The sequence below is a fragment of the Rhinopithecus roxellana genome, chromosome 13 (assembly GCF_007565055.1).
Source record: "Rhinopithecus roxellana isolate Shanxi Qingling chromosome 13, ASM756505v1, whole genome shotgun sequence".
NCBI classification, from domain to species: Eukaryota; Metazoa; Chordata; class Mammalia; order Primates; family Cercopithecidae; genus Rhinopithecus; species Rhinopithecus roxellana.
The window spans coordinates 109613684-109628280 of NC_044561.1; the positions used below are offsets into that span (position 1 = coordinate 109613684).

General features: G+C 41.4%; 1 protein-coding gene across 3 annotated transcripts in view; it reads left to right on the forward strand.

Annotated features, from left to right (window-relative positions):
• RPN2 (ribophorin II) overlaps positions 1–14597 on the forward strand; it is a 61499-nt gene that overhangs the window by 30914 nt on the left and 15988 nt on the right. For 2 of the 3 annotated variants that reach the window (XM_030914266.1, XM_030914267.1), the window contains exons 9-10: positions 2274–2379; positions 12884–12975. In XM_030914266.1, coding sequence (XP_030770126.1) covers positions 2274–2379; positions 12884–12975 — 198 coding nt within the window. The remainder of the gene's footprint in view (positions 1–2273; positions 2380–12883; positions 12976–14597) is intronic. The other variant, XM_030914268.1, reaches the window with a different exon arrangement.

Here is a 14597-nt window from a genome sequence, read left to right on the forward strand (position 1 = left end):
AGCTGAGATGGCGCCATTGCTCTCCAGCCTGGGTGACAGAGTGAGGCTCCATCTCTATTTAAAAAAAAAATCAGGATATGCTTTATATGTAACAGTGTGCCACAAACTTCTCTTTTTATTTTTTTTTGAGGCGGAGTCTCGCTCTGCCGCCCAGGCTGGAGTGCAGTGGCCGGATCTCAGCTCACTGCAAGCTCTGCCTCCCGGGTTCACGCCATTCTCCTGCCTCAGTCTCCCGAGTAGCTGGGACTACAGGCGCCCGCCACCACGCCCAGCTAATTTTTTGTATTTTTAGTAGAGATGGGGTTTCACCGTGTTAGCCAGGATGGTCTCAATCTCCTGACCTCGTGATCCACCCACCTTGGCCTCCCAAACACAAACTTCTTTTTATAGGATTAAATATTCTTTTACAATTTTTTTTTTTTGAGATGGAGTTTTCTTCTTGTTGCCCAGGCTGGAGTGCAATGGCGTGTTCTCGGCTCATTGCAATCTCCACCTCCCAGGTTCAAATGATTCTCCTACCTCAGTCTCCCGAGTAGCTGGGATTACAGGCACCCGTCACCACGCCCGGCTAATTTTTGTATTTTCAGTAGAGATGGGGTTTTATCATGTTGGCCAGGATGGTCTCTAACTGCCTCAGCATCCCGAGTGGCTAGGATTACAGGCATGTGACCTCAGGTGCTCCTCCCACCTCAGCCTCCAAAGTGCTGGGATTACACGTGTGAGCCACCATGCCCAGCCTTTACAATGATTTTCAATGATGCATATTACTGCTATGTAATGTTTTAAAAACTAAGACCCAATTTACTGGCTCTCCTATAGTTCTGGCTACTTGGGAGACTGAGGTGGGAGGATCGCTTGAGGCTGGGAGTTCTAGGCTGTAGTGAGCCATAATCATACCATATCACTCTAGCCTGGGTGACAGAGAGAGACTCTGTCTCAAAAACAAAAACAAAAAATTAAAGGTAAAGCTGGGCATAGTAGCAGGTACTTGTAGTCCCAGCTACTTAGAGGTTGAGGCAGGAAGATCATTTGAACTGAGGAGCTTAAGATCAGTCTGGGCAACATAGTAAGACCTGTCTCTAAAAGAAAAAAATTAAGGGTCAATTTTTATATGAATTAGTGTTTTTCCCAGCTAACTGCTTTTTCTTTTTTTTTTTTTTTTTGAGACAGTCTCACTCTGTTGCCCGGGCTGGAGTGCAGTGGCGTGATCTCAGTTCACTGCAACTTCTGCCTCCCAGGTACAAGGAATTCGCCTGCCTCAGCCTCCCAATTAGCTGGAATTACAGGCACCCGCCACCACGCCTGGCTAATTTTTTTTATTTGTAGTAGGGATGGGGTTTCACCATGTTGCCCAGGCTGGTTCTGAACCCCTAACCTAAAGTGACCCGCCTGCCTTGGCCTCCCAAAGTGCTGGGATTACAGGCGTGAGCCACTGGCCCTGTATAGAACTTTTTGAAGTGTTAAATTAGTTTGTAAGTTATTGAGATCAGGAGTTTTCAGTTTTAGAGAGAAAATGCATTTCTTAATCATAAGCACGGAAAGGTAGAAATTATACCAAAAAATTAGCCACAATTATACTATCGTACACCAACCTTTGTACATTTTGGAGTATTTTCTTCTACATTTTTGTTGTTGTCATTGTGAAACATAATTGGGATCATACTGTAAAAAAAACTTCCCAATTTTACATTACACTGTGGAAAGCTACCAGAAGGAGTTTGAATTTTAGGAGTGGTGGGAGTAACAAAGGAAAAGAAAATGTTGGAAACCTAGGGGTGTTCATTTTAGATACTTTTCTCCACATTCCAATCTGTGATTAAGCATGAGGACTGGGCACGGTGGCTCATGCCCCAGCCTGCACTTAGGGAGGCTAAGGCATGTGGATCACTTGTTCTCAGGACCCTGTCTCTACAAAAAAACCCCAAAATTATCTGGTTGTGATGGGGTGTGCCTGCCGTCCCAACTTTTGGAGAGGCTGAGGTGGGAGGATCAATTGAGCCTAGGAGTTTGAGGCTGTGGTGAGCTGTGATCGCGCCACTGTACTCCAGCCTGGGTGACAGAGTGAGAACCTATCTCAAAATAAAAAGTGACAACCTGTCTCAAAATAAATAAAATAAAATAAGCATGAGATTGCCCAAGTGGGGTAGGAAGTCAAAAAGGTAAGGAGTGGGCTAGCCTTGAACAGTCTTCAGGAGACATTTTGTGGCTCGTGTTTGTTATATCCATGACTTTCCTACCTGAGTTCTTGCTAAGCCCGTTGTCATTCTTAACAGGGATGTTTTTGAACTAAACTTCATGAACGTCAAATTTTCCAGTGGTTATTATGACTTCCTTGTCAAAGTTGAAGGTGACAACCGTTACATTGCAAATACCGTAGAGGTAGGTATTTTTCTTTCCTTCCCATTGCCATGTTAGTATATCCAAGGAAATGGCCAAACTGACACTGTATTAATCGTGTGGTATGTTGACTTTTATCTACAACCAAGCTAATGCGTTTATGTGGAGCGAGGGCTGCATTCAATCTTTGCTGTTTGACAGACTTAGCCAAGGCAGTAACTCAAGAACTTGGTCATAGTAAATTTTATTTGTAAGTTTTTCATTTTCCATTATAATTTAGCATTACTATCTTACTTGAAATTTAGTTAGTGGAAAAAATAAAAATCACCCATAATTCCACCGAGGCTTAAACTGTTAAAGTGTTTTGTGTGATAGGCTTTGGTGGGTTTAGAAAAGTGCTTGATGCCAAGTAGATGACAAAAAGCATCAAATGACACATATATAACACTATAATGAAGCTGTTTGGGTAAAGGATAAAAGAAAATCAGTAATCTTTCATAATGAACTGTGTTTCAGATGTTTAGCTAACTCTAGCTGGGTTAAAGGTCAAAGTAGCTTTAAGGATAGAAAGCCTTATATACCTGATGCTTTGTGAGAATGAGGTAGTTCACATGAGTATTTTTCCCAGCTAATTGAAATTTACCCTGTCTGGCACCGTGGCTTTCATTGTAATCTTTTTAGATAGAAGTTTATTTAAGATGAGTTACACATTTTCCTACTTTCTTACTTCCAATTTAAGATGGTTTCTTTGTCTTTCATGACCTTGACGCTTGAAGAGGACTGGCTCTCAATTTGTAGAATGTCTCTCAATTTGTGTTTGTCTGATGTTTCTTCATGATCAGATTCCAGTCATGCATTTTCCTCAGTTCTATCCCAAAAGTAATGCTCTGCCCTACTCAGAGCATGAAGTATATGATGTTGATATGTCTCATTACAGGTAATGTTAACCTTGATCACTTGAGTAAGGTGATTGTGTGCTAGGTTTCTCTGCTGTAAAGTTGCTGTTTTTCTGCTTGTATTTAAGTGTCTTGTGGGGTAATACTTTGAGACTCTAAGTATCTTCATGATCATGATCTTGTCTGTAATAGTTATTACTGTGGTGTTTGCCAGAGGGTGATTTTCTCTTTCATTGGTTCTACATTTTTAAAATTGGAATACTGTAAGAAAATAACTGTTGCCGGGCGCGGTGGCTCAAGCCTGTAATCCCAGCACTTTGGGAGGCCGAGACGGGCAGATCACGAGGTCAGGAGATCGAGACCATCCTGGCTAATATGGTGAAACCCCGTCTCTACTAAAAAATACAAAAAACTAGCCGGGCGACGAGGCGGGCGCCTGTAGTCCCAGCTACTCGGGAGGCTGAGACAGGAGAATGGCTTGAACCCGGGAGGCGGAGCTTGCAGTGAGCTGAGAGCCGGCCACTGCACTCCAGCCTGGGCGGCAGAGCAAGACTCCGTCTCAAAAAAAAAAAAAAAAAAAAATAACTTTTTTATCTTGTTTATTTATTTATTTATAACTATAATAATTATCATAACATGTTTATAATGTAATATATTATGTGTAATTCATATGTTTACAATAATTGCATCATGGATATTTATTTTACTATATACATTGTGATCCATGACTGTCATTTATCTTGTTGCTCATTTTATCCTAGGTTTGGCCTTTGGAGAGCTCCTCAAATTGGCTCCTGTGACACTTGCTTTCTTTTAATGACAGAAGTAACAGCTAGAAAGTTTGACCTTTTCAAAAATGGGGCATTACTTCTCATAGATAGATTCAACACTTGCATTTGAAGTTTGGCAGAAAGGAAGATGTTTTCTGGAACTCGAATCTGTCCACCTCATGTGTTGACCTTTTGAGCGTGAGACATCTGATCCGAGTCCGTTCACTATGGATAGAAACTATTGTAGAGTGTGCCTTGATCCTTTCAAATCCACATTGTTTTAATGTTAGTTTCCTACGTTAAGAGGACTTATTTGCAACTGAACATATTAAAAGGAAAGTTCTTTTTTTTTTTTTTTTTTTCTTGAAACCTCCTTCCCTCTACTGCCAGTCCATCTTAAATGCCAGGCTTATACCTCACAGTTCTTAACCCCTTCCTTTCTTGTGACTTCTACCTTCTAGTCAGTTACCAGGTCCTATTGATCTCACCTCTGACTGTCTTTTCCATGAGTCTTTTGTTGTTACAGTCACCAAATTGCTCTTTTCTCCATATTCGTACCAACATTTGGTATTTTTAGGTTTTGGCAATCTGATGCATATGAAAAGGTATCTTGTTTTAATGTCTTTCCTTGGTTACTGGTAAAGTTAAACATCTTTTTTTTTGTATTTATTAGCCAATTAGGTTTCCTTTCTAGTGAATTGTTTCATATCTTTGCCTGGTTTTCTTTTGGCTTGTTAGTCTTATTACTGATTTTTGGGAGTGATATATGTTTAGTTGTGAGCATCGGATATCTTCCCCTAGAATTGCTTTATGGCATCTCTTGATGCACAAAATTTAATTTTAATGAAGCTTAATTTAAGCATCTTTTCCTGGGGCCAGGTGAGGTGGCTCATGCCTGTAATCCCAGCGCTTTGGGAGGCTGAGGTGGGTGGATCACTTGAGGCCAGGAGTTCAAGAGCAGCCTGGCCAATGTAGCAAAATCCTGGCTCTACTAAAAATACAAAAATTAGCCGGGCGTGGTGGCATGCACCTGTAATCCCAGCTACTTGGGAGGCTGAAGCAGGAGAATCGCTTAAACCTGGGAGGTGGAGGGTGCAGTGAGCCAAAATCACACCACTGCACTCCAGCCTGGACAACAGAGCGAGACTCTGTCTCAAATAAATAAATAAATAAATAAATAAAATATAAGTTTTTTGCTAGACTGTGTTTTTTGTGTCTTCTTTAAGACAATCCTGTGTTACCCCAAAGTCAAAAAGATATTCTGTAGTTTTTTCTTTTTTTATTTTTATTTGTTTTTGAGACAGAGTCACGCTCTGTCACTCAGGCTAGAGTATAGTGGCGCGATCTTGGCTCACTGCAACCTCTGCCTCCCGGGTTCAAGCGATTCTCCTGCCTCAGCCTCCCAAGTAGCTGGGACTACAGGTATGTGCCACCACACCCGGCTAATTTTTGCATTTTTAGTAGATACAGGGTTTTGCCATATTGGCCAGGCTGGTCTGTAACTCTTGGCCTCAAATGATCCGTCTGCCTCGGCCTCTCAAAGTGTTGGCATTACAGGCGTGAGCCACTGCACCTGGCCCTCCAGTGTCTTCGGAACAGTTTTTAAGTTGTTTTCCCCTTATATTTGAGGCTTCGGTCTATCCGAAGTTCATTTTTGTTGCTGTAGTATTTTACACCCTGTCTATAGTTGTACTTATTGCATTATATTACCATTGTTTATATGCATTGCTTTTTCTTCTTCTTTCTTTCTTTCTTTTTTTTTTTTTTTTTTTTTTTGAGACAAGGTCTCATTTTCCCATCCAGGCTGGAGTGCAGTGGTGTGATCATGTCTCACTGCAGCCTTGACCTACTGGGCTCAGGTGATCCTCCCACCTCAACCTGCCAGGTAGCTGGGACTATAGGCATGCACCACCATGCCAGATAATTTTAGTATTTTTTTCTAGAGACTGGATTTTGCCATGTTGCCCAGGCTGCTCTTGAACTCCGGGGTCAAGTGATCTGCCCACCTTTGCCTCCCAAAGTACTGGGATTATAGGCGTGAACCACCACCTGCATTGCTTTTTCACTGGGCTGAGAACTCCTATGGATGGAAACTAAATCTTTTTCTTCTTTTTTTTTTTTTTTGAGACAGTCTCGCTCTGTTGCCAGGCTGGAATGCAGTGGTGCAATCCTGGGTCACTGGAACCTCTGCCTCCCGGGTTCAAGCAATTCTTCTGCCTCAGCCTCCTGAGTAGCTGGGACTACAGGCATGCGCCACTACACCCAGCTAATTTTTGTATTTTTAGTAGAGACGGGGTCTCGCCATGTTGGCCAGGATGGTCTTGATCTCTTGACCTTGTGATCCGCCCAGAAGTGCTAGGATTACAGGCGTGAGCCACCGTGCCCGGCCTAAATCTTGTTTTTTCAGTGCTTGGTTTCCGTCTAACATCACTTAGAGGAAGAAAAGGATGGAGTGGTCTAAAGATGTTTCCCCACAGTGGGGGCCCTTCAGAACCTTGGCAATCTTCCAGACTTAGCTTAGCTTTTTTTTTTTTTTTTTTTTTTTTTTTTTTTTTGAGACGGAATCATACTCTGTCGTCCAGGCTGGAGTGCAGTGGCACGAACTTGGCTCACTGCAACCTCCACCTCCGCCTCTGCCTTCTGGGTTCAACTGATTCTCCTACCTCGGCCTCCTGAGTAGCTGGGATTACAGGTGCACACCACCATGCCAGGCTAATTTTTTTGTATTTTTAGTAGAGACGGGGTTTTGCCGTGTTGGCCAGGCTGGTCTCAAACTCCTGACCTCAGGTGATCCGCTCCCCCACTCGGCCTCCGAAAGTGCTGAGATTACAGATGTGAGCCACTAGGCCTGGCCGAGACTTAGCTTTTATTTATTGATTTAATAACAGCTTTATTGAGGTATAATTCTCATACCATAAAATTTATCAATTTAAAGTATGTAATTCAGACTGGGCATGAGCCACCATGCTTGTAATCCCAGCACTTTGGGAGACTGAGGTGGGATGATCACTTGGGCCCAGGAGTTAGAGACAAGCATCCCAGCACTTTGGGAGGCTGAGGCGGGAGGATCACTTGAGCCCAGGAGTTAGAGACAACTTGGGCAACACAGGGAGATCCCATTTCTACCAAAAATTTAAAAATAAATTAGCCGGGTATGGTGGCATGTACCTGTAGTCCCAGCTACTTGAGAGGCTGAGGCAAGAGGATCCCTTGAGCCTAGGAGTTTGAGGCTGCAGTGAACTGTGATCACACTACTGCACTCCAGCCTGGGCAACAGAGTGAGACCTTGTCTCAAAAAAACAAAAAGACTGGGTGCGTGGCTTACACCTATAATCCCAGCACTTTGGGAGGCCGAGGCAAGTGGATCGCCTGAGATCAGGAGTTTGAGACGAGCCTGGTCAGCATGGTAAAACCCCATCTCTGCCAAAAAAAAGAAAAAAAACTAAACTAGGCAATCTGGTGTTTTTAGTATATTCACAGACGTGTGCAACCCTTACCAGAGCGCCATTCCAGAATATTTTTATCACCCTGGAGAGCAACGTTATGTCTTTTAGTAGTCACTCCCCGTTCTCTCCTCCTACTTTCTGCTTTCTTTCTCTCTGGTTGCCTATTTGGGACATTTTGTATAAATGGAATCATACAATATGTTACCTTTTGTGTCTGGCTTTTTTGTTTTTTCACTTAACCTAATACTTTTAAGGTTCTTCCCTGTTGTAGCATGTATTAGTACTTTATTTCTTTTTATGGCAAAATAATATTCCATTGTATGGATATATCACATTTTGTTTACCTACCCATCAGTTAATGACATTTGAGGTATTTCTCCTTTTTGGCTCTTATGAGTAATGCTACTGTGAACATTTGTATATAACTTTTTGTTTGAACACAGTTCTTTCAGGTATATGCTTAGGAATAGAATTCTTGTGTCATATGGTAACTCAGTGTTTCACTTTTCAAGAAACTAACAAGTTTTCAAAGCAGCTGTACCATTTTACGTTTCTACCAGCAATGTATGAGGGTTCCAATTTTACTATATCCTCACCAACACTTGTTATTATCTGACTTTTTGATTCTAGCCATCGTAGTGGGTATAAAGTGGTATCTCGTTATGGTTTTGATTTCCATTTCTCTGATGGGTAATAATGTTGAGTATCTCTTTATGTGCTTATTGGTCTCTTGTATATCTTCTTTAGAAGAATGTCTATTCAAATCCATTGTCCATTGAAAAAAATGTTTTTGGTCTTTTTTTCTTCCTTCCACAATCTATATACCTCTTACTTCCTTTCATTTATCTTTATCTTTATTTGTCTTTATCTTTTCATTATCTTTTTATATTCTGGAGTTGTAAGAGTTTCTCTGGTTAGAGGTTCCTTATTAGATACATGATTTGCAAATATTTTCTCGCAGTCTGAAGATTGTATTTTCACTTTCATGATGTTGTCTTTTGAAGCATAAAAAATTTTAATTTTGATGAAGTTCAGTTTTAAAATTTTTTTGTTGTTGTTTGTACTTTAGGTGTCATGTCTAAGAAACCATTGTCTAATCCAAAGTTATGAAGATTTACTGCCATGTTCAAAAGTATAAAAAGAATTTTATACTTTTGGCTCTTACCCTTAGGTTTCTGATTCATTGCGAGTTAATTTTTGTGTATAGTGTGACGTAGGGGGTCCAGTCTTATTTTGCAGTTGTCCTAGAACCATTTGTTGAAAAGACTATGCTTTCCCTAACGAATTGCCTTGGCACATACATCCTTGTAGGAATCACTTGACCATAAATGTAAGGGTTGATTTCTGAACTCATAATTCTATTTCATTAATCTGTATTTTTGTCCTTATGCCAATACCACGCCGTCTTGATTACTGTAATAGCTTGGCATTTTGTAACATCAAATCTGGTGTTTGTCCATGTGTTTCTGTGATTGTTGGAAAAATTATCTAAGTACAAAATAGCAGAAATGACTAATAGCTGTTGTTCATGCAATGATAATAAGCCCCCATTGAGGCCATTTGCTGTCCTTTTCCTCCCTAGTGATGGAGTAAGCATTACAAAATCTTCTCTCTTCCTCCTTATTACATTAGAGGTGTGTGTGTATGTGTATGTGTGTGTGTGTGAGAGAGAGAGAGAGAGAGTCGGCTCTGACCTTTGCCATATATGCAAATTGTCTTTGTAATTTCAGTAATAGTCACACTTAGAGCCTCAGAGCAGGTCACTGGGTCCTGTTTGTCCTCCCAGGAGATGTTTGACATTGGTCAGAGTGCATTAACGGTGGTTTGTTGTGGAAGTCCTGTAATAGCCCTCGTTGACGTTGGACTGGCTGTCAGGGGAAGCATGGGTTTTGGAAGCTTTCATTAGCATTAATTGCCCCTAATGCACCATCATTTTTGACAGTAATAAGCTAAACAGGGGTGTTATTACTCCCAGCAGAAAGACTGCATTTCCTGGCATTAGAACATTTTTTGAGATGTATATGGCATGTGATGCAAGCAGAGAAAGGAATAGCGTGATCCAGTGTAAAGCAGGCTTAGCTGCATTTCAAGTAGAGAAATAAGTCCCTTTCCTATTATAAAAATGAATCCTGTAATGTTAGTTGGAAGGAAGAAGCAGCTAATCAACAGGGTTCCTACACTGAACTCTTTAAAGAGGGCTTTGGAAAAAGTTACGATTTTTATTTCTAAATTTGCTTTAAAAGAGTAGCATGAAAATGCTTTTCTTTTGAGTGTTTCCAGAGACCCATTTATAGTGAGATTTTAGGAGCGGAAGGATTTGTTTTAAACTGTTCCCTATTTAAGAACAGCCCTACGGGTGTTTATGTGCAACAAAGAATGCTGTAACTTAGGAAGGCTTTTTAATTTAGGGCTGAGACCAAACCAAGAATGATGCAAGTTCACTGCAGTTTGCCCTTTGCTCACTCCATGTGTCTGCATTGTCGGGGGATGCTCAGGATGTCTTTAGAACACACACGAAGCTGGATCCTGATTAGCGGGCTTTAGTGGCTAAGTTAGTGCTGAGCGTTTAGAGCCAGGATTCTAAGTGAAAACCTAAAAGCTGATAGCTTCCTTATCGCTATCATTAGGAGACATTGAAGACTTTACACAATTCTTTTTTTTTTTTCTTTTGAGGCGGAGCCTTGCTCTGTTGCCCAGGCTGGAGTGCAGTGGTGTGATCTTGGCTCACTGCAACCTCTGCCTTCCGGGTTCAGACCATTTTCCTGTCCCAGCCTCCCGAGTAGCTGGGACTACAGGTGTGCATCACCGCGTCTGGCTAATTTTTTTGTATTTTTAGTAGAGACGGTTTTGCCATGTTGGTCAGGCTGGTCTCGAACTCCTGACCTCAAATGATCTGCCTTCCAAAGTGCTGGGATTACAGGCATGAGCCACCACGCCCGGCCTAGTCTATTGTTTATAATTGCTCCATGGTAATTAATAATATGCATGTATCATTCTTTATTTAGCTAGTCTCCTGTTTATGGACATTTCAGTGGGATGATGATTTCAAGATCACATTTACAAATTAAATGAATGAGTTCTTAAGAGAATGAGTTACAGAAATAACGAGGGAATTATCTAGTTAATTTTGATGAAGATTGCAGAGTAATTAACTATGAAGACAGATTATTTTTATAGCATAGAGTGTTGCTAATCCTCCTATCTCTCCCAAAATTGGAGGGCTGCTAAGCCCATCAAGCCTCCTCCTTAGTCTTCTTGCTATGGAATGTTTCCTACTCCCCAGTCGGGGCCACCCATGGGCAGACTTGGGTCACAGTTCCTTCTCCTGTGCTTTCATAACACTTTGTACATACATTAAAGCAGCAACCTGGTTTATTGTCATTATGGTTTGTGTATGGGATAGGAAGGATTTCTTGCCATCTCTGTGTATTCCCTGCACATAGGTGCTCCACATACTACAGGGAAAGTGTTCTCAGCGGGTGTCAAATCAAACCTCTCTGGCTACTTCTTTGCCTGAGCCTTCCATTCCAGTTTGTCTTCCAGTGGAAATGTCAGTACTTGTCAGGTTGTGCTTTATGCAAAAAAGCTTGCTCTGGTTCTGATCCTTGTGTGAGTTGTAATGCTGTTAACTCAGCAGAGAGCCCAGAGAGCCAAAGTAGAGGCTCCAAGCTCCCTTCTTGGGGGTGTCTATTCAACCTAATGGGCCATCTTCCCTCCTCCTCCACTGCCATAATTTCACCCAGTTGCCTAGACTCAATGACAGACAATGATCCTAAATATAAATCTGCTAATAGGTGGCTATGAATTCAAATGTAGATGGTAATATCCTTACAGCTTCTGGTAATAAATCTTTACAGTTTTTTTAAAGCAAAACAGAACACCCCTATTCAACATGATAATTGAGACTGTTGTCATAAAATAGTTATTATAGAGGCAGGAAAGAAGGCTATTAGAAGGAATTACTTGATAGGTATCTTTATCTCTTTTTAATTTTTCTTCTTTGCCCTTGATTTGAGGTTGTCACACCTCAATATGGTATTTTAGAAAACCGCCGAAGCTATCCTTCAATTATTTGCCCATCCCTTTATCTCTATTCCTTGATCCTGAATTAGACTATAAACCGGTGGATTTGGCAAGGATTTCCTTAAGTGTTACATTCAAACCTATCAAATATTTGGAAGGCTTACAGATCTGTTTGCACATAAAAGCGCCTTGGGGTTGCATAATTTGCACGTTCAAACTTGGGTTTTAATTCAGAAATTTGACATGTTTTCTGTCTCTTTCGGATATTTACATTGATTTTAATCTAATTTTAAAATTTCTTATTTGTTGACATTGGCCCCTCTTTGTGAAGATGTTTATACGGGACGTACAGAATTCAAACACTCTAAGAGTCAACATGGATTGGTTTGTGCTTATAACAAACTCCCAATCTCAGTGGCTTAAAACAACGAAGGTTTATTTTTTGCCCATGCTAGATTCTTTAGGTGGTCAGCTGGAGGCTCTGCTTCATGATACTTTGCTCCAGGACCCTGGCTGAAGGAGCAGGCATCTGGACATTGTGTCCATGTCAGAGGAAAAGAGAGAATCACGCATTGATTCTTAAAGCTTTCACTTCTGCCCACATTTCATTGGCCACACTTGACTCCCTGGGGGCAGGGAAGTAGAATTCTACCACATGCTCAGAAGGAGAATGAGAAGTACTTGGAGAACAGTACAGATAACTACCATGGCTGTCTAACAAGGAGCTGAAGTGCGTGAATTCTGAATCAGAGTGCCTGAGCTCAACACTGGCCTGATCACTTCCTTGCGGTCTGATCTTGAGCAGAGCAGCTTCATCTCTCTCATCTTTTATTTCCTTATCTGAAAAGCAGTACCTTACAGAATTGTGAGGAATAAATGAGATAGTCTTTACAAAACCAGTGCCTTTCACATGGTAAGCACTCAATAAATCCTAGCTATAATTAGAACCTAATTCTTACTGATTCGAATGAAAGGTACTGCTTAAGGAATTTTTCCCCTTATTTATTTTAAAGGATACATGAAAAGGTTTACTTTTTTTTTTCCTTTTTCTTCTTTCTTTTCTTTTTCTTTCTTTCTTTCTTTCTTTCTTTCTTTCTTTCTTTCTTTCTTTCTTTCTTTCTTTCTTTCCTTCTTTCCTTCTTTCCTTCTTTCCTTCTTTCTTTCTTTCTTTCTTTTCTTTCTTTTCTTTCTTTCTTTCATTTTTGGTGTATACCGTCCATCCAAAGCCAGAAAAAGACATTTTAGGCTTGGAATGGGAGACGTTGGAAATATTACTGGGCTGGGTCAGTAATCTTTACTGGGCTGGGTCATGCCTTTACTCACCTTGAAGAATAGAAAACTTTATATCTGCATGTGAATTCCTGTACACCCACCAGTTGACCTGGCAACTGTCTTCTCTATTTTCCTCTAGCTCAGAGTCAAGATCTCCACTGAAGTTGGCATCACAAATGTTGATCTTTCCACTGTGGATAAGGATCAGAGCATTGCACCCAAAACTACCCGGTAGGTGGGATGCCACCTGATCCCTCAGGGAGCTGAGGCTCAAGAGCTAAGAGGAGTATGCCTAGGCACTGAGCCCTCCAGGCATCATTTCTGTATCAGCAGCCATCCAGCTTGCACCCTAAATTAAGGAGTCTGTAGTTCCACTAGTCCTGCACCAGGGATTCTGCCAGGCATCTAAGTGGATTTGGAGATTGTATATACCAGTGTTTAGTCCATACACAAACTGTTTATTACCAGTCCGCAACAAGGTAAAGCGCTTACCTCAGGATGTTAGTCTGAGTCAGCTATGTCACTAAGCATATTATTTAGTTCAGATGACAATTTTTAAAATAATCAGACCTTCTCAGTGAAGGAAGCACGGTATTAATTTACATTCTGGTGCGATCTCATCATCACAGTCCTGAATTTGCTTTTAGTGACCTAATGGCAAGTCTCTCTGGCCCATGATGGGTCTGAAATTAGCTGGAAGCCTCATAGGTGCTTAAAGTTGAGATGGCAGATACCCAGCATTTCCCCCTCCCAAGTCCATGGAGGCAGTACTAAGAAGTCATAGAGCGTTTGCTCCCACCAAACTCAGACACAACTTCAGAATCTTTTTTTTAAACATAATCTTCTAAGTAGACACTAACAATTGATCAGAGTTGGGCCAGAATGCTGTACGAAGCCTGCTCATCAGCCCTCCCCCAGATCCTTACTGGCGTAGGGGGGATCCAGATCTCTGGGTATAGTCCAGACCCCAACTTTACTCAACTAGGGTAGCTATAGAGGCCAGAAGACAGTAGGGTGAACCCTTAAGGCTCTTTGAAAATGGGATGTTAGCCAGAGGCTAGAAGCCAAGCAGCTGTTCCTTTTAAATCACGTAGAGTTGGCCTTTGTGTCTCTGGCTTGGCTATTTTTGTAGTGATATTGGAGATAAGAGCACTGTTTGAGAATCCACTGAAGTAATGTCTGTGTGAGCACTTTGCTGTTTAATTCTCTGCATAGATAAAGAGTTGGTCTTACTTACAAGTAAATATAAAATATGAGTATAAAATAAAGCCAGGTCTGAGCTCTATAACCATTTGGCTGGTTTATCCCCTGGCCATCTTACCCTAAAATCCCAGGAGATAGCTGTGAAAAGAAGTTTTCCTCATCAAGTCTGCCTTTTTAAAACCCAATTTCAGGGCAGAAAAGTAAATTGAAACAGTGTCCAGGAAAAAAATATAGCATTAAGAAAAGACAAAGCCGAAAGTACCCTTCTTTCCTTTGTGTCTCCTACCCGTCTTGTCTCTCTACCTTGCTCACGTGTGCTGCTGGCATCAATCCTGTGATAATTTCTCCTTGCGGTTCTGCCAGCCTGGCTCTCCTGTGTGCCTGCAGAGGCCACACGTGAGCTCCGCTGGTGCCTGACTTTGGTGGAGTTGAGAGCCTTAGGTCCTTGAATTGAAAGCTCAGTGGTACAAGCATCTGCACACAGCATTTCCCCAGATCCTGTTGGAGGTTTATTCTGCACTTTTCTCAGTCCAGGCTTTATCAGTCCAATTTGCCCCTAGGCTGCAGACAGTTCTCCACATCTGTCTGTCCACAAGAGAAGTGTTACTATGGGAGAGGGAGGATTAGGCAATGAAGTGAAGTATGTATTT